Raw genomic sequence first — 26,355 nt, forward strand, 5'->3', positions numbered from 1 at the left:
CTGCTAGTAAGTGTACTTGTTATCTCTTGACAGTGGACTGTGTCCATAGAACTTAGAAGGTAGTGTTTTTGTGCAACAGGGACAGAATTTATGAGGTGTGGAAATAACAGTGGTAATACAGTTTCAAAATCTGCTTTCCGCACTGTTGGAGGAAATGAATCAGTGTGTGAGAAGACCTTTCCCCCTTCACAAATCAGCACTACTAAAAAGGGAAGTGAAAAGCATGAAAAACTGATCCAAGTTACCACTCAGCAGTTACTTTAGAAATGTGAAAGATTATTTAGAGATAATACCTGCTTATATATTAAAGTGCATCTGGTTTATGGATAGTTTAGTTAACAAAGTCTTTATAACATTGTATAATATGTGGTCTCTTTAACATATTTAACAAATTGTATGGAATGGAAAAGGGAGAAATGTGTTCACTCTTTTGCTCATTCCTATGAAGCTCAAGTTTTTGAGGACTACACATTGCCACTAATGTTCAAATTGCATTAACATAGGATTATATTAATTTAGAATTCATATTAGCTTGTCTCTGAGTTTTGTCTTATTATAAACATTTTCAAATTTTCTAAAACATTCTAGGTTGATCTCCAGAGTTCCCCTTATTTTATTCCTATTTATTTGGCAAAAGTAGGAAAATAACCTGAGTGTAGGATCCACCAAAATACTGTGTCTGTGGTACCCAAGTTCAGGCCAGGAGCTGGGTCATTTTTCTGGTCTGTAATGTGGCTGGGCTACTACCATGGCTGCCTGCCTCCCTCTCATCCCCCGCCTTCCCCTCATCCCTCCCTGTCTTTCTCTTCTCCCCCCCGCCCCTGTTGCTGCTCTCTCCCCTCTCCCTCTCTCTGTGTGTCTCCTCCAGTATCCCACCTGATCTGTAATGACCCAAGGAGAAATCAAGTCCGAATTCTTCTCCCCTGCTTCTCCTCCCTGCGTTCGGCCATCTGTGGCTCTCACCTCTCGAACTCATAATCGCCGTGAAGGTGTTTGGCAAAAGAGTGATTGAGAATCGCAATATATGCTTACTAGATGTTTGGAACAACCTCAGATTTATTTTCTTGGCTCTTCTGAGGCTTCAGGCAGCACAGGGATTGTTTTCTTTTAGGGAGTGTACAAAACCTCGTAATGAGTAGGTTTGGTTCAAACTGCCAGTAACATAGGGCAGTGTCACCGTCCCTGTGTGAAGAGGCCATAGCAGGCACAGATCTAAAGACTGGGCTTGACTCTTGTCTCTGTAGATGACAATGACACAGAACCCTGCTTCTAGTTTCCCCTTCATCTTGGAACCGGTAATAATTCTTGCTGTCGTCATTCTGCCTGGCAAAGCTAATGAGTATGAAGTGTTTGCATCTTTTCGTTAAAGAAGTATTACAGAAGTAAGCTATGATTTTAAGGCATTGTTATGTTTTTACTTATATGTTGGTGTTTTAAAATCATCATGTATTCCTATTGTCAACTTTTTATTTTAGAGCATTTGAGACATGTTATAAAAGTAGAATATTGTAGGGGACTGTCGTTGTACTCACCATCAGCTTCCACAACGGTCTACTAAGGACTGGTCATCTTGTTTTAACCATGTCCTTTTCCAGTGCTCCTCTTTGCCCCCAGATTATTTTGAGGCACATAAATTCCTGACCTCATATCATTTTCAAATGTAAAAAAGGGAACTCTGCAGACATTATCACCTAAAAACATTAATATCTCTTTAATATCATCAAATATCTATTTCCCATAGTATTCACACTTCTGCCATTGACTTATATTTTTTAAAAAAAACATTGCTCAAATCAAGATCCAAATAAGATTCCATATATTGTGGCTGGTTGATATGTCTTAGAAGTAATATTTCAGCTATAGCTTCCCTCTTTCTCTTAAATTCCATATAATTTCTTTGTCATTAGATTTATTTCTTTTTGAGAGTTCAAAGTCTAATTGCAAACAATGAAAATCGGTGAACAAAAGATGGTATAGTGAAGTGAATGATTCTGTTGTTAAATACAATCATTAGCGCTGTAGTTTACAGAAAATAAAGTACGATCCAAGTACAATCTTTATGGCATTGCCCTGACCCTTGATCATGGGATGGTACCTGCTCCAGGTACAGGTGGAAGGGCTGACATTTGAAAAACCTGTAGAGGAGTCATTAGGAAAAGGAGTATGTTTATTCCTCTCACAAGACAACCTGTCAAGACTTTTTTTGTTTTTTAATATTCCTTTTTTAAGAAGCAAACAGCCAGCATTTATTGAGCACTAACCATCTGCCAGACTTTGTTCTGAGTGCTTTAAATATACTGTGACTAGCATCAACCTTGTAGGTGAGGAAACCGAGACACAGAGGTCAGGCGAGGGCCCTCGGCTCACGTCAGCGGCTCACGGCCAACAACCAGAGCTGCAAAGCCAGGGTCTGTGCCCTCTGGACCACGACACCAGCACCCTGACCAGAGTCGCTCCTTCAGGGCTTCAGTATGTGAACGTTTCTGTCTCTGAACAGGATTTTATTGGCCAGAGTTAGAGCTTTAGAGACTGATAGTCTTAATAATAAATTATTATGAATTATTGATAATGACAATACTGGAACTAATATAGGGCCTCAGAAATATGCCATGCTATAGAAATTGGTTTTTGAAATTGAGTCCTTTTCAAAATGCTTTAAAAATAGCAAAGTAGCATCAGTTCTTACTATATGCTCGTGATCACAATCTTAGATTCAGTACGTAGAGGTGTCAATACTAAAAGCCAACATGTGAAAATACTCCCTTTCTAGTTCACTCAGTAAAATTGTGAAGCACATAATATCTCCTCAGTACCTCAGTAGCAGGAAGGGTGCATTTCCGAATAAAAACTTAAATTGTCATTGAAGCTTTGCCATATTTAGAAAGCCCATTAATTTTATCTCAAAACAATTACGGAATCTGCCTGAAGGTGGGCCAAAACGTTAGGCCTCTGATGTGCCTTACGGACTTGTCCAGACTGTCGGTAAAGATGCAGGCACATTCTGACAGCATCCGGTTCAGAGACCCCCGCCCCAGGCTGCTTTTCCAGTTTACCTTCCTCTGTTGTTTGCGTGACAGCACCAGCCTGTGTCCCCTGAAGGCACAGCTACATTGGATCAGCAAAACCTTTATTTGAGGTTTGTACAGTCTTGACACAATTTCTATGAGAGATAATTATTAGTAAAAAAAAATGAGTTTGCCATATTAACTTTTACACAAGTAAAATGTTTTCAGAGAGTATTTATCTGGTAGAAAGTTTATGATTCCCTCATTCCACAGGGGTGTAGCTGGGAAAAGCAGGGAATAAATTTTCTGCCTATCATCTGTAATTTTATTTCATTGCATTCATTTAACAAACACTTATGTAATGCTCACTATGTGCCAGTTAGTATTCTAAGCTCTTTTGAAAATATAAACTTACTCATTCCTTCTAACACTCTATGAAGTAGGTACTACCAATATTCCCATTTTTATAGACAGGGAAACTGAGACACAGAGTGATTTTAATAACTTGCCCAAGGTCGTACAGCTGATATGTGGTGGAGCTGGTATTTGAACATGGCAGTCTATGCAGGAATCAGTATTTCTAATCCCTAGTCTACACCCGTTCTCATTAACTATGCTTTTATTCTTTCTCAACCAATTTTTACTCGCCAGTGTGTAGTAAGGGGTCCGTGGAGGGTTTGTTTTCTTAAGAAACTAGAGTGGGAGAGACTTGACCTTGTTAAGAATTGACAGGAAGGATCCAGTAATGAGGGAGAGGGGAAACCATTGATGGATCAAGGCCCTTTAGGAGACATCAGGAAACAGACTTGAATTTGCTGCTGGGGAGATTAGCTATGAGCTGGAGCAAGGAAGAAGGAGAAGGGAGTGGATGTACATAAACTAAGGTATAGGTTTGGGAATTGAGTTTGTGTTAAATAAAGAAACCAAACTGCTTAGCATTATATGCTACCATGTCTCCTTTAGCTTGCATTTAAAATTTCCTGTTGCATTATATGGTGGTAGAAATAATCATAGTGTTTATTCTTTCCATAGGCTGTGCAGATATAGATGTGTATATTAATTCTTTTCTGTGTTCATGTATGTCAATTAATCTACAACAGACTGTAAATTATATGGGCCAGTGCAAATGACACAATTCAGTGATTGAGTGCCTCCCTTATAACTTGCATTACTTTGTTTACCAGTGTATTTTAAGGCTTCATTAATTAAAGTTGTGAATTTGTCTTGGGACTAATCTATTACTGTATTTCATTCTCTTCAGAGAGTATATTTAATAGGACCTGAGTGCCTCCAATTGGTACTCAGTTTAGTATAGGGCTGCCCATGCATGCAAGCTGCTGGCACGGGCTTTTATTTGAGGAAACAGCAAAAGGATAGCACTTCTGGAAAAAGTCTCATCCTAATGATTAAATACAAAAAGTCTCATCCTAGGCCAGGCGCAGCAGCTCATGCCTGTAATCCCAGCACTCTGGGAGATCGAGGCGGGAAGATTGCTTGAGGTCAGGAGTTTGAGTCCAGCCTCAGAAGAGCTAGACCCCATCTCTACTAAAAAAATAGAAAAAAAAATTAGCCAGGCAACTAAAAATGGAAAAGATTAGCCAGCATGGTTGCAAGCGCCTGTAGTCCCAGCTACTTGGGAGCCTGAGGCAGGAGGATCACTTGAGCCTAGGAATTTGAGGTTGCTGTGAGCTAGGCTGATGCCACAGCACTTTAGCCCAGGCAACACAGTGAGACTTTGCCTCAAAAAAAAAAAAAAAAAAAGTCTCGTCCTAGTAGTTAAATACAGATGAGGTTTACTTTCTGCTGGTAACTTATTCACATACTTTTCTGATGTTAGGTATTTTTTCTGCCATTGTACAGTTAACGCTCCATTTTCTTTGAAATGCCTTATTTCCATATAAATTTTATGTTGCCTACAATTACCTTCTATTCAGTGTATCATTCTATCATTTAAAGAAAAGATGGATAGCGAATACAATTGGTGAGGCACAGATTTTTTTATATGGATTCGTACTGAACTCTGAAATATATATGAATATCTGTCCAACTTCAAGACACATACCTTCCTGTATCTTGTGCCTCATTACATATAGGATCTATGTGGCCAGACCCTGGAGTCAGATGGCTGGGGCTCAAATTCTGGCTTTGTCATAGCTACATCAGCTTTGGCAAGTCACTTCAAGTCTCTTAGGGCTGTTAACTTGTGTGCTAAGCGAGGATAATAGCAGTACTTTCCCCATGGGATTACTTGAGGATTAAATTCTTAGCGTAATGATTGCCACCTGGTAATTGGTCAGTAAATCTTAGTTATAGTGATGATGACTTAAAAAGAAAAACCCAATACAAGAAATATACTTTAACATAACCAGAAGTAATATGTGGTGGCTGCTCTTGAATTCTTAAAGAAATCATACATTCTAAGAGATTGTTGATTTTATTTTAAATTTTAAGTATATGGTAGTATAGTTATGTAAGATTTAGAGAGACCTGTTAGTAAACATGTAAAATGGAATCAGGTATGATTTGCTTTAAAGTACTTCAGCAATGGGGGGAAAAAAGAGAAAGAGAAAGCAAAAAGGAATAGATAGAGAAAGTATGACAAATTTAATGGTTGTGGATGCCCTGTGACAGGTTTATGAGCTCTTGGTTTAACTTCTAACATATGGAGTGTACCAGTAATGAATTACCTGCTTAAAATTTATTAATGTTTTCTGCATACAGGTCATAAAGCAGTGAGGGCAGACGTCTTTTTCAATCTCTTTAAAGAACACTAGTTTTGTTTAATCACTAGCCACTCAATGGTCTGAATTCTGTTCTGCCTAGAACAATATACTTGGGCTTATATGAACTGCCAGTTATATTTTTGTTAAAATATTTGACAAAACTTAAGAGGAATGTTTTCCTAATGGTCTAGGACATTCGGTATCACATAACATATGCATTATAATAATATTGCCTTTAAAGCATGAGGCTTAACTCACACATAAAGCAAAGTAGGCAGCTTTTAGAAAATTAATATTCTGTGAAAGAAGATACCTTATATGCTTAAGCAGAATCCTGTGTCTATATAAGGACCACTTTCCTAGGAACTCTAAATATGTATAGGTTTATCCTCCCAAAAGTGAGGACATCCCAGTTATAAGAAGGCGTATTAGCTCTAATGGTTCACTTGTTCATTCACTCGTTATGCCAGTGCATAGGAGTGGGCATTGTGCGCCAGCAGTACAAAGCCCAGCTGAGACCCAAAGGTGAATCCTGGGCAAATGGCAGAAGGGATTCAGGACACAAGTGGAGGCCTCTACTTTGGAAAAGAGGAAGGACACTTCTTTTATTAATGTGGGAGGTGAGGACAGTGAAGTAGGCATAAAATGCTGAGATAGAACAAAGAGATTTTGGGTTTGTGGCCTTGATCTTTTGTAAGTAAAGTGGGAAATAAGGTTGGCTGTCATTGAAAAGCAAAAGAGAACAGAGGGGAGTTTAGGACTGAAAGTGAGTTGTGGGAGGAGGGTAGGCGGACTTTGAGCAAGAGCGTGATCGACATCCAGCAGCCCCACTACTGGGTATGGATCCAAAGGAAATGCAATTGGCATGTCAAAGAGATGCCTGCACACACATTTCTACTGCAGCACTATTCACAGTAGCCAAGATGTGGAATCAACCTAAGTGTCCATCAATGGATGAAAGGATAAAGAAAATGTACACACACATACACACACACACACACACACATATACAATGAAATACTATTCAGCCTTAAAGAAGGAAATCCTGTCATTTGTGACATGGATGAACCTGGAGGACATTGTGTTAAATGACATAAGCCAGGTACTGAAAGATAAATACTGCATGATCTCACTTACATGTGGAGTGTAAAAAAGTTGAACTCATAGAAATAGAGAGTAGAAAAGTGATCATCAGAGGCTGGGGAGGGGATTGAGGATGTGGCCAAAGGGTACAAAATTTCAGTTAGACAGGAGGAATACGTCCAAGAGATCTATTGTGAAACATGGTGACTGTAGTTAATAACAATGTATTATATACTTGAAAATTGCTAAGCATAGATTTAAATGTTTTCACCACAAAAAAATTAGCATATGAGGTAAAGCAAATGTTAATTAGCTTGATTTAGCCATTTCACAATGTATATATATTTCAAAACAACACGTTCTACATGATAAATATATACAATTTCCATCTGTCAATTCAAAATAAATAAATGTTAAATAAATGCTGGGTGTAAAAAAAAAAGTATGCTAGGAAGTGAGTTAGTGATGGATAATAGAATTGCTGAGTGCAGGGCGGGGGGTGCCAATGGGAGACATCTGAAATTGGTAGCGAATCCTGACTCCCAAGTTAGCTTTTGTGGGGTGGAGGAGCCCAGGAAATAGGAATCAGATGCAGGTGGTGTAGTGTTAGAGACTGAAACATCACAGGTGGAAAAGAATGAGAAGATTGGGGATTCTGTGTTACAATGAGGAGAATCCAAGAAATTACAACCATAGCTTCCAGCAGCTCTCTTCAGAGACTGATATGATCTAATAGCCTTTTCATTTTTAAAAGGAAATGAAAGAACTGTGTTTCTTTTAAAAAGACTCAGTTACTGGTAAAATTTTTCTAGAGCTTGCAGAAGGGAGCTATCAGGGAGAATCGTTATTTGTCCCAGACTAGGAAAAGAATGCCAATTTTTTTTTGTATATATGGTAGTACATGACACAGTTAAGAGTGCAGATAGGGTTTTTTAGTTCCATGTACTGTGCTAGCATTTCTTGTTTCATACATCATTTACAACTTACTATGGCCTGATCACACAAGTTCAGCATCTATATTTTTACATAAATTAGGAGCATTTATTGTTTTGAATGTTGAAGGATAGTGGGCATAGGTCTGTTTTTATAGTTTTTATGATAAAGCAAATTCAACACTGTAACCTCTCCAAAGCAAAACAACAATATAGGGGAAAAGTCTGACAGGCCAGAAGTGCAGGGAGCACAACTCTGTTTGAGAACAGAAATAGATGGAGAAGGCATTCGGAGACCCTCCTTGGATCGTATTAATAGCAATATCAACTATTCCATACAGCCCAGAGCATTTCCTGCTGTGTCTAGACATGCTGGCACAGATTTCTCTGTGGGTGTCTGCCTGTCAGTGACCCGCGGCGACCTTCCCTTGAGCCTCCTGCTGAAAGACACTCCTGCTTTCTACCCTCCCTTCTCTCCATCATTTGATTGTTCCAGCAGGTGCATGAAAATTGGGATTGTTGTCACTGTGGAGTTAATCAGATCTGCAGTTTACTCCCCTTTTGGTCACACTTCTGTGTCCCATAAAAAACCAAATAATTGCTTTAGAGATGTGATGATGTCCTTAATGGCAGAGATTTGAAATAAGAAATCAGCCAAGAGGACGATCTAAATTAAAACAAAACAAACAAAGAAATGCTTTATTCATACTTAGAACACTGAGGGTAGAACTGACCCATGCAATTCCAAATATTAATATTTTTGAAACTGTAAATTGCTACATTATTATAATAATAAGTGGCTACAAATTCAAAGTTGCAGAAAACCAAAAACTCTTAGAGTTAATGAACTCAGAATTGACTCTTTCCCTTTAGCTCTAAATACCTATTTAGGCTACTTCTCTCTTTTTACTTAAATAGTACAGGATTTTAGAAGGTGACCAGAAGGCCCTTTTAGCCCCATTCCTGGTTTTATAAGATGGCCAGTTTGATGTTCCTTTCACTAGAATTCTGGTCATCTCTGTCTTTCTTCCTCTACCCTGTGTCAGCTGCCTATAGGGAATTCAGAACAATTTAGTTTTCTTAAATTCCCTACAGAATAAGCTAAGGTCACACATAGCAACCCATCCCAAAAGGACTTCTTTAGTATTCAACACCATTTATGTTGTAAGATGATTCAGCGTTGACAAAGGAATTATTAATGATATGGCCTTTGTTAGTTCCTTTTCCAAAGATAGACTTTACCCTCACATCATCTTTATGTTCCGGGCACTTTGCAGAGTGCTTGACACAGGGTAGGGATTGATGCAGTTAAAGGAAGCTTACAAGTCTTCCATTGTTGTTGAGGGAAAGCATTAAGAGATCATGCCATTATTGTCTTAGTCTTTGCTCTCATCCTTCTACTCCAGTGGGGATGTGCTTATTAATAAGACAGAGAACTCAAAGTGTTGAGTGCATCAGAAATGTTTCAGGTTACACTGTGTTAATCAGAACTGTGCTTCAGACCTGTCTCTAGGGAAGCATCATTTGCAAACACTGTCATGCTAAAAGTACATAAAAATGGTCAGATAAATGTATGACATCTTCCCCTAAGTATTTCCATTTAGAGATTTTGGACTACAAGTTAAGGAGACTGCATCTTCTTTTTATTTCAATTAAACATCATAAATTTTACACTATTCCTATGGAATTGCCAATGTTCGTTGTTTATTCATTCAGCAAACAACTGTTGCGGACACTCATCTGGGCATTATTGGGGACACATCAGTGAATAAATGGGGGAAAACACTTGCCTTCATGGAACTTATATTCTGCTGATGTTCAAAATATTAATAAACTTTAAGTCAAGAAACATTTTTAAGGTCAGAGTTTCTATACCATCCCTTTGTATGGTATCCAATATTGCAATTTTAATTTTACAGAAGTACTTCTGGTGTCTAAAGCAATGGTTCTTAACCTTTTCAGTGCCTAAGGATCCTTTAAACTTATGTAAACTGTAGACTGCAGCAGAAAATAAATATACCTAGTCTCATACACATTAACATTTGCCTATCAGTTCAGAGACTTTGTAGCTCCCTGCTTAAAAAAGCACCTGTGATTTCAAAAGTATAATTGAATGTGTGATCTAATTAATAAGTAGTATTTAATGATGATTTAGATAGTTTTCACTTTTTGAAGTTGTAATGAATACAAAGAATCTATCAGTAAAATGTTGAAAGGGAAGTTTGATTTTGACTTACTTTCATTTTTCAAAAAAGAACATCTTCTTGAGGTAATAAATGCATGAAAGATTTATTATACTTATTATTTTTGCAGAGCTTGAATTATATGAATTTGTATTATTCTGTTTTCATTTAAGGCTTTTTTGCCTTTTCAAGAAACTGCATGCTTCAACCCAGAGTACTTATAAAGAGCTCAGGTTCACTTTACTTTCAACATTCCTTATTACACATACTTTCTTAACAAAGAGGCATTGTTAGAAAGGTCAAAATAATTACCTTATATAGATCAGAGTGATTCTTTTCTCATGAAATGTCAGAGTTACAGTGTTTACAATGATCAAATTATGTGAATTCCCAGAAGAGTAAGCATAAGACATTCTGCCTATGTAGAAGCCTCAACACTCAAATATTTGTAAAGTGAATCTGGGCTTGGACATTAATATTAAAAAGAGAAAACACAGTGTCTGTCTCCTCTTTAGTTAAACTCCTGTGGAAACAATGGTGTCAGGGATCTTCCTCTTTCCATTTCCCTTTAATCAAGAAAGCTCATGACCCTAATGTTGCTTTAGGTTTAAAATTAGAAAGCACATAAATAGTGTTATCTAGGAAGACTTGCTTAAGGAGTTGCTTTCATTTATTGCCAAGGAAAAATTCTGTCATTCGTGTCAGTCCATGTGGTCGGGAGAAAAAGGGGAAAAAGTCTTCGACCATATACATTGCCTGTTCTCTGGTGTATATGACTGTTGTAAAAGACAATCAGTAATTATGGCTAGGTAGGGCCTGGGCTTTGAGGTCAAAGCCCTGGTCCTTTAACATGGCTGGGCTTTTAAATATGCAGGGAAGCTTCTAGGTCCATTGTGACCTAGTAAGTCAGGATCTCCAGGGTGGAGCCTGGGCTTTATACAACTCCCCAGGAGAAGGTTGTACACAGACAGGTTAAGAGCCACTGGCTGAGTGGGCCGGGGTATCTTGTCTTTACCACTGATCATTCCCCTCACATACGGTGTCACTTCATCCTTCATCTCTGCTGTAGCAGGCACCAACGCCTTTGGTCCAGTGGCCACTCCAGGGCTGCCAGCACACCTTCCACCTACTTCCCAGAGACTCCTGCCTGGACTGAGTTGGCACCAGGAGCAGTTTATAGTGCTGCTGGAGCTTTCCCATGTTGAGTTGTCCTTTGCCATTCATTCCAGGAAAAACACACGGTAACAGCTCTCTTCATAGTGTTGGGGAAGAAAAATAATGTTTTCTTCAACCTTTATAAATTCTTAGTTGCAATGGACCCCTATAACAAAAGACAAATTAAAAAGAGAAAAATAAAACAGAAATTTATCAATGTGTTTATTTCATATATACATGGTATATACTTAGAGAGAAGGTATTTCTCTAAGAGGTGGCTTTGAATTCCAGATTATATAGCATCTTCAAGAAAGAACAATAAAGTTTTTGTTAAGTGACAAGACAAAAGAAGAGGAATTTGAGTCTCCAGGGCAGCAACTTGTGGGAAGGCAAATAAGTGGCAGACAAAGGCTGGTTGGTAAAGGGTGTTAATGTAGATACCTCTGGTGCCATCTCCAGGCCCAGAAGGATTTAAAGTCGTCTTCAGTGGTTGACTTTTTTCTCCCTGGTAAAAGAGGGAGCAGGATATCTTTTGTTTTTGTAAATCTAGGTCTTGCATTTAGACAATTAAGAGAGGGCAGAGAGATTTCCTACATATACTTCTTAATTGCTTTTAGCTCAGCAATCCTTATGCCAAAGAGGTATATTTTGTGGTGGTATATTCTGGTCTCCCATAACAGATTGTTGGAAGCATCTTGCACTGTTAGTCAATCATGAAACATTTGAGAAAATGCAGGAGAAGCAGTGAAATAGAAGCAATTCAGATGACCTTACCTTTGTGTTCTATTGCCTTTTAGGTGGAGGGTCTAGAGTGAGCCCTGTTGAACCATCCCCTTACCACTTCTGGTTGTTCCCGCATCCATCTCACTGCTCCCACTGTTTATCCCATGGCTTCTGGTGTGTCTCCCTTTATACTTACTCATGGTAGCAGGGGTATTAATTGTTATCCTCACACACAGCATGGTTAAATTTAAAACAAGTGGCTTTGCTTTTTCACTTGAAATTTTGTTTTTGTAAAATTGATTTGTATGGTGTATTAATCCATTCTCCTTGCTATAAAGAAAATACCTGAGGCTGGGTAATTGATAAAGAAAAGAGATTTATTTGGCTCACAGTTCTGCAGGTTGTACGAAAAATGTGGTGCCAGCGTTTGCTTCTGGTGAGAGCTTCAGGGAGCTTCCAGTCAAGGTGGAAGGTGAAGGGGGAGCAGACGTGTCACATGGTGAGAGAAGGGGCAAGAGAGGGAGGAGGTGGTGCCAGCCTCTATTAAACAACCAGCTCTCATGTCAACTATTAATAATAAAACAAGAACCCACTCATTATTGCAGGGAGGGCACAAAGCCATCCATGAGGGATCCATCCCCGTGAGCTAAACACCTCCCACCAGGCCCCGCATTCAACACTGGGGATCAAATTTCAACATGAGATTTGGAGGGACCAAATATCAAACCATATTGTATGGGTATTAAAGAGCATGACAGTTAAGTTTTTTTTCCAATTAGTTTACCAGAACATGACCATCTAAATGTTTTCTCTCTGGTTACTGTTACTTTGGGAGACCATAAATCTGTTTCAATGATATTTAACTGTTAAAAATGATTTTAGAAGTATATTTTATAATTTACTGTAGATTGTTCAGCTTCCTAATCTTTCATATAACATGTTTCAACCCAAAATATTACTGAGTCATATGTTTTTGGATAAAGTACACGTTGTGTAACTTTACGTGTATTGAATTACTGTCTGGTGACTCAGTACACGTAATGTGAGGTGAGCCAAAAAGTGATAAACAGGAATCCATACAGAGAAACATAAAAATCTCTATATGAAATAACAAAAAAATCTTTGAAATATAAAAATATATTTCATACAAAATATCAAAATCTTTGACACTGGCGTTTCCGGTAGAAGAGTGACCTGTTGTGCATGGCTTAGGAGGAGGGATAGAGCCCAGGAGCATCCTGTTGAGAAAAAGAGAAGCCATCAGGATCTTCAAATCCCCATTGTGCCTCCCATATTATTAATACTTGTGTCACCAGTGAGGACATTTCCTCCAGATTCTGCTGTTGAAACACACCCTTCATTATTAGCAGTCTTTTTGAGTACATCAGAATGTCATAGTTTGGATGAGCAGGTGGTCATGGATAGAAACTCTGTCATCATCATATCTATGATATGTTATGGCTTTATTTTTTATTTTTGGCTTCATGCAGTTTTTTTGTTTGTTTTTGTTATTTATTGTTTTTTTAGAGATACAGTCTTGTTATGTTGCCCAGGCTGGACTTGAACTTTGGAGCTCAAATGATCCTTCTGCCTCAGCCTCCTGAGTAGCTGGGAATATAGGCCACTACACCTAGACATTTTTTAATTATTTTTAAAAATTTTTTTTTATTTTATTTCAGCATATTACAGGGGTACAAATGTTCAGGTTATGTATGTCTCCCTTGCCCCACCCGAGTCAGAGCTTCAAGCATGTCCATTCCCCCAATTGTGCACACCACACCCATTACATGTGTGTATACCCATCCCCTCTTCCCCTCTCCCATCTGCCCGACACCCGATGAATGTTATTACTATATATACACTTAAGTGTTGATCAGTTAATACCAATGTGATGGTAAGTACATGTGGTGCTGGTTTTTCCATTCTTGGGATACTTCACTTAGTAGAATGGGTTCCAGCTCTATCGAGGATAACACAAGGGGTACTAGATCACCATTGTTTTTTTGTGGATGGGTAGAACTCCATGGTATACATATACCACATTTCATTAATCTACTCATGTATTGATGGGCACTTGGGTTGTTTTCACATCTTTGCAATTGTGAATTGTGCTGCTATAAACATTCAAGTGCAAACTAGTACAACCTCTGTGGAAAGCAATATGGAGATACTTCAAAGAGATACAAGTAGAACTACCATTTGATCTAGCAATCCTATTACTGGGCATCTACACAAAAGAACAAAAAACATTCTATTTTTTTTAATTTTATTGAGCATAGTCACACTAAAAAAGACCCTTGGTTCATGTGACATAGTCTTGCTCTGTTCTTTCAAAGACAGGGTAGCCGTGTGGTTAAGAGCCAAGACTCTCAAGTTGAACTCTGGATTTTAAAATCCAGACTCCATCCTTGACTGACCATGCAGCTTTGGCCAACTTACCTGATATCTCCAAGTCCCAGCTTTCTCATGTGTCAGATGGGGATGACAGTGGTTTTTACCTCATAGAGTGGTTGTAAGAATTAAATGAGAAGATCTACGAAAAGCGTAAGTTGTATAGTCTGGCACAAGTTACATATTTACCTCTCTTATTTTTCCCCAAGGGCCATGCTAGGGATGCTTATTTACATTCCTATTTATTATCTTGATTTTCTCAAATCCTTGTTGGAAGAAGGCAGGTTATAAATAATACATAATTGTGATTTGTTATTCTTCATTTCCAAAGAATTAGTCATTGTTGATTTATGGTATCATGATTTATAATGACTCACACACAGAATGCAGGTGGACAGTAAATTTCTCCTGCAGTGAAATTTCCTTTAGCAGAACATGACAGTCAAATGATTTTTCTCTGCTGGTAATAATATCAACACTCATACCTCAGTATTCATTCTTTAAGAAGAGGAAGCCAGTATCCTCTTTGGAAAACATATTAGATCACTATAGATTTCTTATTATTATATGTTGAATATAATAAAGACATAAAGTGCATGGGGACAGCATTAAATGTCATGACCTAGAATCTGGAGGTGCCATGAAGTTAATTAGGTGAATGTCATGTCTGGTGGTGAGGCACTGTTGATGGAAGTATCTCTTTGGAGAGTTTCATACATTTCCCTACCATAAAGTAAAGGAACGAGGGAAGTTGGGAGAGAATTAAACCTTTCTAGTTCTTTGGACGTTGCTATATTTTGTCCTAAAAGATTGTTTAGTCTTATAAAACAACAAGGAATACCAAATATTGACTAGAAGCTAAAGATGTAAAAGTTAATAGTCATGGGCCTGAATTCTAGTTGCTTACAATGTGATAAGAAAGAAACATACAAACCTCTTATGATTAGGAAAAAAGTGTAAATGATGTAATGGAGGTATGCACATCTTGTAATAGGAAAATTTTTTAAGTTTACAAAAACTAGTTTTGCCATCTGATTAGAGTTGCAATAGAACAGACTAAGGGCTAAGCATGGTGGCTCATGTTTGTAATCCAAGCACTTTGGGAGACCAAGGCAGGAGGATCACTTGAGGCCAGGGGTTCAAGACCAGCCTGGACAACATAGCAAGACCCCCTCTCTATAAAAGCAATTTTAAAAATTAGCCAGGTGTGGTGGGATGTGCCTGTAATCCCAGCTACTCCAGGAGGCTAAGCTAGGAGGATTGCTTGAGCCCAGGAGTTCAAGGTTACAGTGAATGAGCTCTGTCACTTTAGCCTGGGTGACAGAGCAAGACTCTGTCTCTGAAAAAATAAATAAATAAATAAATAAAATAGTTAAAGTAATTAAAATTTTTAAAATAAAAAAGAATGGACTTAGAACATAATGTCAAAAATACATTTCTATGGGATAACAAAAGTTTACATGAGATAGTTTGGAGAATTTTAGGCAGTACCAGAATGAAGTATCATTGACTTGTTCAGTTTTTCTCCTGGCCCGGAAGGCATATGTTCTGGTATCCTCCAAACTTGTTAGAGTGTGGGTGAGTAATAATTAATATAATCTAAAGATTCTGAAATGCATTGCCATAGATCTTTTTTTTTTTGGCCCAAATCTATTTGCTGATTAAATAGTTGCTGTAATACCAAAGCTGCAGAGAAATTGGTTGAGTTTGTATAACAACAACATGTCACTAAATGAATAAAAAGGATTCCTAAAAAATTGGCCACAGAGATTTTCCTTTTTTTCCTCTCTTTCCTTTTAAAAGAAGTCTTTAAAAAAAATTGCACATGACTTATTTCTTCATAGTACCCGTCTTCAGTCTATTTTTATCTCCCCCTTAAGGAATGCTGAGAGATATGTCATTGGCTTCCTGCATATTGATACTCTTTCTGAAATGGGACATGATATAGTATAATACTTGCCTAATCAGGATTCTGTCTAGACTAGTGAAATTAAAATAGTGATACAACAAAAGGGATCTTTCCGAAATAGAATGCTTTAAGAAACAGTTTTACCAGAATATTGATGAAACATGCAGATATGGAATAGTATTTTATGATAGTATTAACATTAAGATTTTAATATTGAAAATACCCCATAAACTTTTGTATATTAATCTTATTGTTATCTGTCATTTTAGACTGACCTTCTAAAAGATAATGTGATATTTGCTTCAAATGTTTCAATACAGACAATGAGGAGCTTCAAACATATGTGTATCTCAAAAAATATTAACTAGAGAGACCATACTATTTATGATACAGGAAAGGGGAGAATACATTGCTTGTGTTTTGTGCTAAAATCTAATCAATAATTATTGTATGTTAGTAGTGACTGATTAAATACTAAGAAGCAAACCAAATACCCACTCTTAAACCTTAGCAGTTTTGACTAAGTAAGACCAAGGTCTTACATCTTTTTGGAGTTTTGTATTTCTTTAGTAAGATAATTTATTTCTTAAGTCATTTTCATTCTCAAGCATGTTTCATTGAAAAAGCTACAGCAGAACAATTTCAAACCAAGGACCACCCTGAAACCCGCTAAATCAAGATTCTCACTTCTTTCCTTCCTGTTAGCACAGGAAGGGTATGGAGAACATTACCTTGAACTCTTGGGACCAGGCTTGACTATGCTGTGTGGGTGATCCAAGCAGGTGATGACTTCTTTATTTCAGTGTTCTGGAAATAGTTGCTTTGTATTTCTGTAGAGCAGGGGAGGGGTAAACCTTATAGCTAGGGCTTTTAATTAATACATTGGATAGAATCACTACTCAACCACACGCTGGCTCTGTGACCTTGGGCAAAACTATTTACTATTTCTCTGTTTTCCCATCTATAAATGGGTGTCATAGTAGTACCTACTTCCTAAGGGCATGGTAAGGGTAAGGGTAAAATGAATTGATTCGTGTAAAGTCTTTTATAGCGCACCTATCAAATGATGAATTCTCAAAAAAAGTATTACCTAATAATATGATTATTTATAGTGCAATTCCTTTATCCCAAGATGAATTTTTACACTTTTTCTTTTTTTTCATATCATAAATTTGAAATAATAGTAAATTTTCTTTCACTGTGATGAGAGCTTACAGACCTTTTCCTTGAATTCTAGTAAATGCCGCTTGGATAAGATTAATTTATCTCTGCATCTTCAGTTGTAGCTGTCATCCTCAGCTTCCGATTCAGAATAGTATCACATGGGAACTTTAGCTTCAGCTGAGGATCCTTGCAGCAATTTATATTCTCTTCATTCATGCCTTACCAGCCATCTGCTCTGTAGAAAAAAACGTAGGTAATAAGAGTAGAAATGGCCCCATAAAAATGTGTATTGGTTGCTCTTTCTCATATGTGAGATCAGAAAAGGGCATAATATAAGAAAAAGAAGAGGTAAGCCAGGAAGTTGAATCTGTTAAACATATCTATCTAGATTTAGATCACAAAAGAGAATAAAAGTATTCCAAGACAGCCATAAATTCAAATCCATACGCTTCCTCAGAGATCTGTCTATGGTTCTCATTTCTCCCCTTGTATGTATTTGGATGACAGAGCCATTATTTAAGGCAAGGATCTAGTGATAAATCACGTAGAGACTTGGTAGATTCTGAGCCTTTTACGAATGTCTGTTTTCCTGCTTGGTCCCTAGGCTGAAGCTATGCTGACCAAGACCATATCATGTGATAATTTCACATTCTGTAGATGGTGGTCGTATGTTCTCTGCCTGAAGCAGCCAGACAGTTGATTCTATCATAGGCACCAGGATATTGAAATTCAGTTAGGATTTGAAGCTCATGGTAGCTGGTAGATTAATTTGTCCTGGGTCAATATTCATTTTATTTTATTTTTTGAACACAAATAGTGTCACACATTACCTTGGATCTAAATAGTGTCCATAAGTATGTATTGCCTTGAATTAGTGGCTGAGCAACAGCATCTTCTGTGTTTGTATTGAATCTGGGTGGCGCTGTATTTTCAAATGCAAGTTTGGTGGGGAGTTTAGAGATCTCTGTTCCTTTGGAGACCAAAGAAAATTCAAGTTTCATTTCTTGGAACCTCTGTTTGTGTTTTGGATAATAGACTTGCCTTCTAATGGTTAACACTCAGAATAATGTCCTTAATGTTAAATAATATGACATAAAACATGAAAAAAATCTCCTTAGATATAAATACAGGAAGCATGTTAGGTTGTATTTTCTCATTTAGTGCATTTGTTTCTACTTTTTGGATTAATAACAATGATATTACTGATACAGAAACCTATTCTTTCTAAAGTTAATTTTTGTTTGCATATTTATATGTTCTCTGCTTTTACAGTTGCTGCTTTGCCAGTTTTATCATAAGTGAAGCAAGTGTTTATTGTCATCAGAGCTCTCCTAATTAATACATGCAATTTTGCTGTTAAATGAATGACCTAATAAATGTTGACCTTACGTGTTAGGATATGAAGAGTGGTAAAAAAAAGTGATAAATCTCTAAATATTAAATAATTTTCAAATTGATAAACTTTTTTCCTCTTGTAGCGAGAGATTTTTCTTGAGGCTGAATAGAAACGGGCTACCTAAAGCCCCAGATAAACCAGAACGTCATTGTTCTCTCTTCGTGGTGAGTAGATCTTGTTTCATCTGTGAGGCAGATTTATCTCATTATGGTTTATATTATTTAGGAGAAATAAATTATTGTGAGAGAATATAGTGGATTTACTTAAACTTCATATAAATAACACAACATTATATTAGTGCCCCGAATTCTGAATACCACCATTCGTGGTTACTTTAATTCCTTTGGAGCAGCAGTCCCCAATCTTTTAGGCACCAGGGGCCAGTTTCATGGAAGACAACTTTTCCCCAGATGGTGGTGGGAAGGAGGAGCTCAGGCAGTGATATGAGCGATGGGTAGCAGAGAAGCCCCCACCACTCACCTCCTGCTGCTCCCCTCCCCCCCATTCCTAAGTTTCACGGAAGACAATTTTTCCACAGATGGGGCAGGGAGTGGGGGTGTGGGTGGGAGTGGTGTGGAGCTCTGCAACCCGGTCCCTAACAGGCCACGGACTGGTACTGGGGGGTTGGGGGCCACAGCTTTAGAGTGCTATTAATCCTGTTATACTATTACCAAAGTACAGTAGTGATAGAGTTCAGCATGGTACCACTATTTAGTGTGTGATATATGCTTAATAAATGTTTAAAGAATGAGTGAGTAAGAAATTGAATCAATAGTGGTCTTTTTTTAAAAGTATTTCTTGACATAAATAGACCTGAAGTTGATTTTAGTGGTATCTTTACAACAGGATTTAAATCGTTGGCTTCTGCTACAAGCATTTCATTAAGAATGTCTACATTCATCTCCATCTTTCTTCTTTTATTTGTGAAAATAATGTTCTGTGCCTTTTAAGTGCTGTTTATGAATTCTAAAATAACCAGACTTTGTTTTTTTGGTAGGATTTGGGTAGCAGCGAGCTCAGAAAGGACATCTACATCACTGTGCACATCATCCGAATCGGTAGGTACAGCACTTGTCAGCATGATAGGGCAAGTAACAGGGAGAAGAAATGCTGAGAGGTCTCTGTGTGGTTTTGGTTTATTTGCTGTCTGGATCAGAAAGAAGTCAAAGCCAGATTTAAATCCAAGACTCAGAAGTTGTGAATTGTTCCCTGCCCTCCCCAACTTCACATATGACCTCCTCACCCACCACAAATAGATTTTTGTCTCTTGTGATATAAGTCATTGATAAGTTTGTTGTGCTTCATTTTGTTCTATTGTTCTTCCTAAACATACTAGATTCAAAAATTTTGTGTTTGTCTTTTAAAATTCTAATTTCTGTTAGCATAAAGTAAACTTTTAGGAGCTGAGTTTTCTACAGGTTTATGAGAGCTTTATACCAATTGGCTTTTTCCAAAATGCAGAATGCTGTAGACCATTCTTACAGAAGGTGCCACAAGGAAAGGATTATAAAACTGAATACTGTGTATTTTTTTTTAAACTTGTATAATGTTATCAGCTTACTAAAGGATCTGACAAGTCCTACAGGGAAAATAAATATGCCTCTCTAACTTTGTTGACCTCAGTTTTCCCCAAATTTGATTCAACCGTGAAAACATTTATATAATGTACCATTTATTAACATCTTGCAGAACACACTTTAATGTTCTATGATGAACTTGCTCAGTGGAGCCAGAATATGTTCCCTCATTTGTACACATAAAATGCCTCTAAAAGCAGGCATTTTATGGCACAGGGAATAGGTAAAATGAGGAATGATGTAGCCTGTACAATTTTTCCACTAAGACTAACCAGTTAATATTAGGAATTTGTTCCCACTTCTTCGCTACCAATGCTACATTACTTGCATGGGAATACTTCTGCAGGAGAATAATATTTCTCTATGCAATCCTGCAAAGAGATCTTTTTTTTTAGGCTTTTATTTTATGGACATAACTACATTGTGCCTTGAGACAGACTGTAAAACATGCTTTCATTCCAACATAGGTTTTCTATGTATTTTTTTCTCATACAAAACTGTTCTGAAGACCCAATTTCATTTTATGCTACTTTTATATTTGAGGGACAGTATAAATTTGAAAACTAAACTGTGTTTGGTTTTGTTTAATTTTCCTTTTTATAAATGAATATATGAGAAAAAATTTAAAACGTTGGAAAAGTTGGAACCCAGCCCTGCTGCTGTTCCCTTACAAGATAAAGCCGCTATCCATTCTCAGGCTGGCAGGGGTGCAGTTTGTAATGTAATTCCTCTGTGTTTTTATTTTTAATTCGAATTTGTAATATCAATTGTTAAAGTAAAACGTGGTTTTAGATATCTTCATGTAAACATTGCCAAAATTTTAATATAATCTCCTATAGCCTGGAGAGAAAAACTAAACCACTTTTGCTTTCAGAACTTTCTCAAAGATATCTATGGGTTTGGGGTGGTAGAGAAACACACAGCAGAGTGAGTATGTGCCCATCTGGCCCGTGGCCTTCACTCATAGCGTTACTGCCAGGGAAGCCACCTCGGTAGTGTTACCCATCACAGAGTGGCCATTCAGATACATAGTGTTTGATTCATTATTTTATTTTTTTATTAAGGCTTTTGTAGTCATTAAGTCATCAGAATGAATGTTGAATCAGAAATTATCACCCTACCCTTGTCCCCAGTTTTGGTCAAATCAATACCTCTCTGGAATTATTGCAACAAATACTTGCAAAAAAATTTTACTGGTTCAACATTTTGAGATTGAGGAGAAATGAGATTAAGGTAAAACACTTTAAGAAAGGTTAAGACTTAGTCTACCAGCTCCACAGATGCAGTGAAATCAAAGAGTGGTGTTGTCTATTAGAGACATATACTTCTCGTACTTTTTGTAGACTGTCCCTTGTACCTGTTTCAATAGGAAAAGGGCACCCTGACCTTCACTGGCTGCAGAAAGCAAGAACAATAATTGCATCTCGCTTCTGGGAATTTAAGCCCAGATCTTTAGAAAGATAAAGAGGGAAAAAAAGAGATATTAATAGTTTTGTATCTTCCTTCCCACCCCAGTTATTAAGTTCTTTCAACTTTTGTGCCTCCCTTTTGTCTTTTGTATGGCTGCTCAATATTTTGACCTTTCCACATTCCTCCTGCCTTCCTTCCTGCTAAGAGAACCTTCCTAGAAATCTGACCAAACTGTGAATTCTTATTAATCCTGGAGTTGGGAACACCAGGGCTGGTATCATATTGTTTTTTCAGTATTATAATTAGACCAAAGCCATGGTACCCACAGAGCCAGGAAAGAAAACTGAAACTTGCGTGTTTGAGGATGTGAATAGTGTGGAGGTTTGGGAGTTAAGCTCCCCAGCGGTCAGAGAGAGGTAGAGGGTCCTTACTGGAGAGTCTTCTCAAGTGGTTGAGAAAACACTTCTCCCATCACCCTTATTTTGCCAATCCTTCCTTCACAATTTTTTTTAGTGCAGTTCTAGCTGAAGGGGATGTTTAAAAAGAAAAAAAAAAATGGACTGATATATGTGCCATGCTTTTGTATAAATTGTAGGAACTTAGAGCTGACAAAGTCCTTAGGACTTTGTTCACGGTTTCTTAAGTTTCTTTTTTTCACTAATGAACTTCTTTTCCCATGTTAAATAGCTCTGAAGTGTTCCACTCAGAAATCTTCTAATCACTTTGTCTTTGTGGTCTTGCATTTACAAGGAAATGATTAAGAGGGAAAAATTATATTTTAAAATCATGATATTGATAAGTACTAAAGTATGTATTTCATTCTAGTACATTCTGTAATAATATTCAAAATAGAGATAAACTGGGCCTTTTTTTCCATTTAACAAGTGACCAAGGTTTTAAATTTGTCTAAATCAATTCTATAAGTAAAAAGAGGATTGGTTGTTAATTAAATTCTAATATAACGTAAAGTGTTCACTTTGCAGGCAGAATATATATTAAAATTATGTAGATTGAAATTTAGCCACATATATAGAATCAGGTCATGAAAACCTGATATTTTGAATTTTTACCATTTTGTACATCTAAAAGCAACTGACTTATTTTGGCCATTTTAAAAAAGTGTTGATTCTAACTGATAAAATAAGAGGCTTTCAGGCTGCTATTTTGTAAGCATTTTCCTGAAAGTCACATTTTGCAGAGGTAGTTTTCCTTTATTACTGAAGAGTAAAAGCCAAATTTGATATTGCCATTCCTTTTTTTTCTATTTAACATTGAATTTTATAACTACTGGAGACATCTTGATGTGCTATAGGAGAATTTTGCTCGGATGGAAACAGTTTATCGATTTGTTGATAAGCATCTGGAGACAAATTTGCAGATTTTTTTTCATCATTTTTCCCCACATTAACTTGGTATATTTCAACTTTGGTGTGCTTCCTGCTTTTTGTCTTCAAAATAATCCATTGATAATTGAATATCAATAATAAATTAATAATAAATTTAATAATAAAACAGTGTATCAATATCGTATTTTAAAATATGTGACAATTTAAACAAGTTAAAACTTCATAAGAGTCAAAACCATCCCAGGTGATTTCAGTGAACGACCAAGTTATGAACAGCCTGAGTGCTAAGGCAGGAGCACGCTCCTTGGATCCCCTGTGCTTACTTGCTATACTTCGGACAATCTCAAACCATTTCCTTTCAAAGGTGAAAAATTTTAAATGGTTTTTTGAACATGGAATTTTCTTTAAACAGGGAAAATGAAATAGGCACCATTACTGCTTCCTGGGATGCCTAGGAGAACTTTCCAGGGGCAGGGGAGATGGTTCCTAAACATGGGATCAGGTCCAATCTTTGTGTTCTACAGATGGCAACTGATGTCCAGAGTTTAAGTTGCTGACCCAGGGTCACACAGTTAGGGGGTTGGAGAGAAGAGTCCAGCACTCAAGCAATATCTTCTGCTACCCGCCAACCTGTGTCCTTTTCATCATCCAATTATGTTTCATATGGCCTATCCTGTAGCTATCTGTGTCTCTATTTAAGAAGCATCTAATCAGGTGGCTCCATGGGTCGTGTTTGCTCTTTAACTGGGCAGGTCGAATGGGAGCAGGAGAGAAAAAGAACGCCTGCAGTGTCCAGTACCGGCGACCCTTTGGCTGTGCGGTCCTTAGCATCGCTGACCTGCTGGCAGGAGAGACAAAGGACGACCTCATCTTGAAAGTGTACATGTAAGAAACGTGCATACGGCAGGGGCTGGGGTGGGCACAGGGATGCATGTGGGTCCTACTTGAGTGAATGCTACTTTCCATGGGTAATAGCAGAGCAGTGGATGGGTTAGGCTTATGAGCCATTCCTCAAAACCCCAGGAATCTGCAGGCTTGCTGTGGGTAAGCCCGCACATCAAGATTTGCCAGTCAGAGGAATTATGAAATTGAAAACCCATCAATACAGACAGCTTATCAATTAGATAGACTGGTATGGAGAGTGCCACCTTTGAATTCATAAACCTAGCATGTTTTACCTTCAGAAAGATAATTTGTTCTTAGAAAGTGAAAATACTTTTAATATAAATCAATTAGAATTGGGAAAGGGGAAGCTCAGATGATTTCCCTCCAGCTCTATGTACAAGTTTGCTGGGCCTGCCATAACAAAGTACTGCAAACTGTGTGGCCTAAACCACAGAAATGTATTGCTTCACAGTTCCGGGGGCTAGAAGTTCAAGATCAAGGTGTTAGCAGGATTGGCCCTTCTGAAAGTTGTGAGGGATAATCTGCTGCATGCCTGTCTCCTAGCTCCTGGTGGCTTGCTGGAAGTCTTGAGTGTTCCACGGCTCATAGATACATCACTCTGATCTCTGCCTTCATCTTCACATGGCATTTTGTCTGTGTTCCTGGCTGTCTCTGGGCCCAAATCTACCCCCTCCCTTTTTTGGATACAATCATATTAGATTGGGGCTCACCCTAATACCTCACTGTAAATTGAATACCTCTTTAAAGACTCTTTTTCCAAATAAAGTCACATTCTGAGGGTACTGGGTATTAGAACTTCAACATTACCTTTGTTGGAGGATACAGTTTAATCCAAAATACTCTACTAAGAAAGTCACTTGATATATTCCAAATCCTAAGTTAAATGATTTTTAAAATGTACATGGGTTTGTGTCACCCTACCAGCACTACCTCCCTGTAGGTCTGTCACTGAGAGCTGACACACAGCAACACACAGCAACAACCTCAGAGCCCTGGGGTTTCCATGTTCCCAGTTTGAGGACCACGCTGCTGGCCACCTCCATGAATGAGCTTACTCTATTCCATTCCAGAGGCTGTGTCAATGTATCCAACATATGCCAATAGTTTTTTCATAGGTGGCAGTAACACAACTGGCCTAATCCCTATGGGACATATGCTCAAATTGCTTTTTGACCACTGCTGCAGGGTTTCATGGATTTATCTACTCTCCCTCCAGTGGAACCTATGCAACACATTCAGTAATTACTTGACAAAGATTTATCTATGGTCTGTGATTTAGGACCAGAAACTCTCTTTATCCCTTTTAAGAAGGATGAAACTGTGACCTTGATTTTAAACTTGAAAAGTGCTGGTGAAACTATGGTAGTAGAACTTGTTACTCTTTTTATCACATGGCAACTCTCGATTTCAATGGTTGGGCTTAAATCCATGATGATCTTCTTTCCAAACTCTACTGCTGGTCATAAAACATAATTTATTTGAAGTACCAATGATTGATAATAGCCACCCTTTAATGTGTGCTTACTGTGTATAAGGAATTGTGGTAAGCACTTTGTGTCATGTCACTTTATCTTCACAACAAAGCCATCAATCAGATGCTCTTAGCTCAGTTTTACACATAAGCAAACTGAGAGTTAAATAACTAGCCCAAAGTCACCCAGCTAATAAGAAAGGGAACCAAATTTGAAGTCCAGACTCCAGAACCTTAGCTCCGAGGTTGTATCTTCCTGGGTGTATTTTTACAACACTGTCTAGTGATGTGATGCTGCCACTGTTCTGTGGCATTGCTTTTTAAGAAAACTAAAATTCTTCGCAATCTCATCATTTCTTAGAGTAGTCTTTCCAGTTCCAGCTGTGGGTCGCAAGTGCTGGATTTATCCCGCCTCTGGGAAAACGGGGGCCCGACAGTCACATGCATCACCCTTGATTATGCAGTCAGCTGAACAAGACCCATCAGTTCTGGCTCTGCTGACAAGAGACACTCACGCTCATAAAAATAAATTGTTCTGCTCTTTGTGGGGTTTTTATTATTTGTTTTTTCTTATGTATCAAATAAGGGTTTGGGTAATTCTTGTTGGAAGAGAAATCTCTTAAAAATGACAGTTCAGCAAATTGTGAAGCCGGTACAGGAGGAACACTAACCAATCAAAACAGTCACTGTAGATTAGGAAGGAACTGTGGATTTAGAAAAACATTTTAAGAAAGTGCTTGTTAGAAACAATTTGGAAGAAACTTCTTTTTGTTAAGGTGACTGAATCCCCAGCCCATCTGGGACTCAAATAAGAACAGTAACAAATAACCTATGTGAGCCTGGAAGATATTTCAGTCACATGCTTTAGGAGGTTTGGGGGGTTTTTTGTTTTATTGCTTTTTTTGTTTGTTTTGTTTTCTTGAGGTTTGAAGCCTAAAAGCATGAATTCTGAAGTCACTTAACTATCTAATAGGAAGCAAG

The 26,355-nt window shown here is 37.7% G+C and overlaps 1 protein-coding gene across 4 annotated transcripts in view; it reads left to right on the top strand.

Annotated features, from left to right (window-relative positions):
- Nucleotides 1-26,355, top strand: part of DOCK4 (dedicator of cytokinesis 4) — a 408,336-nt gene that overhangs the window by 206,249 nt on the left and 175,732 nt on the right. For all 4 annotated transcript variants that reach the window (XM_045565153.1, XM_045565154.1, XM_045565155.1 and 1 more), the window contains exons 9-11: nt 18,747-18,828; nt 19,662-19,722; nt 23,750-23,882. In XM_045565153.1, the coding sequence (XP_045421109.1) occupies nt 18,747-18,828; nt 19,662-19,722; nt 23,750-23,882 (276 nt within the window). The remainder of the gene's footprint in view (nt 1-18,746; nt 18,829-19,661; nt 19,723-23,749; nt 23,883-26,355) is intronic.

Source organism: Lemur catta, chromosome 11 (genome assembly GCF_020740605.2).
Source record: "Lemur catta isolate mLemCat1 chromosome 11, mLemCat1.pri, whole genome shotgun sequence".
NCBI classification, from domain to species: domain Eukaryota; kingdom Metazoa; phylum Chordata; class Mammalia; order Primates; family Lemuridae; genus Lemur; species Lemur catta.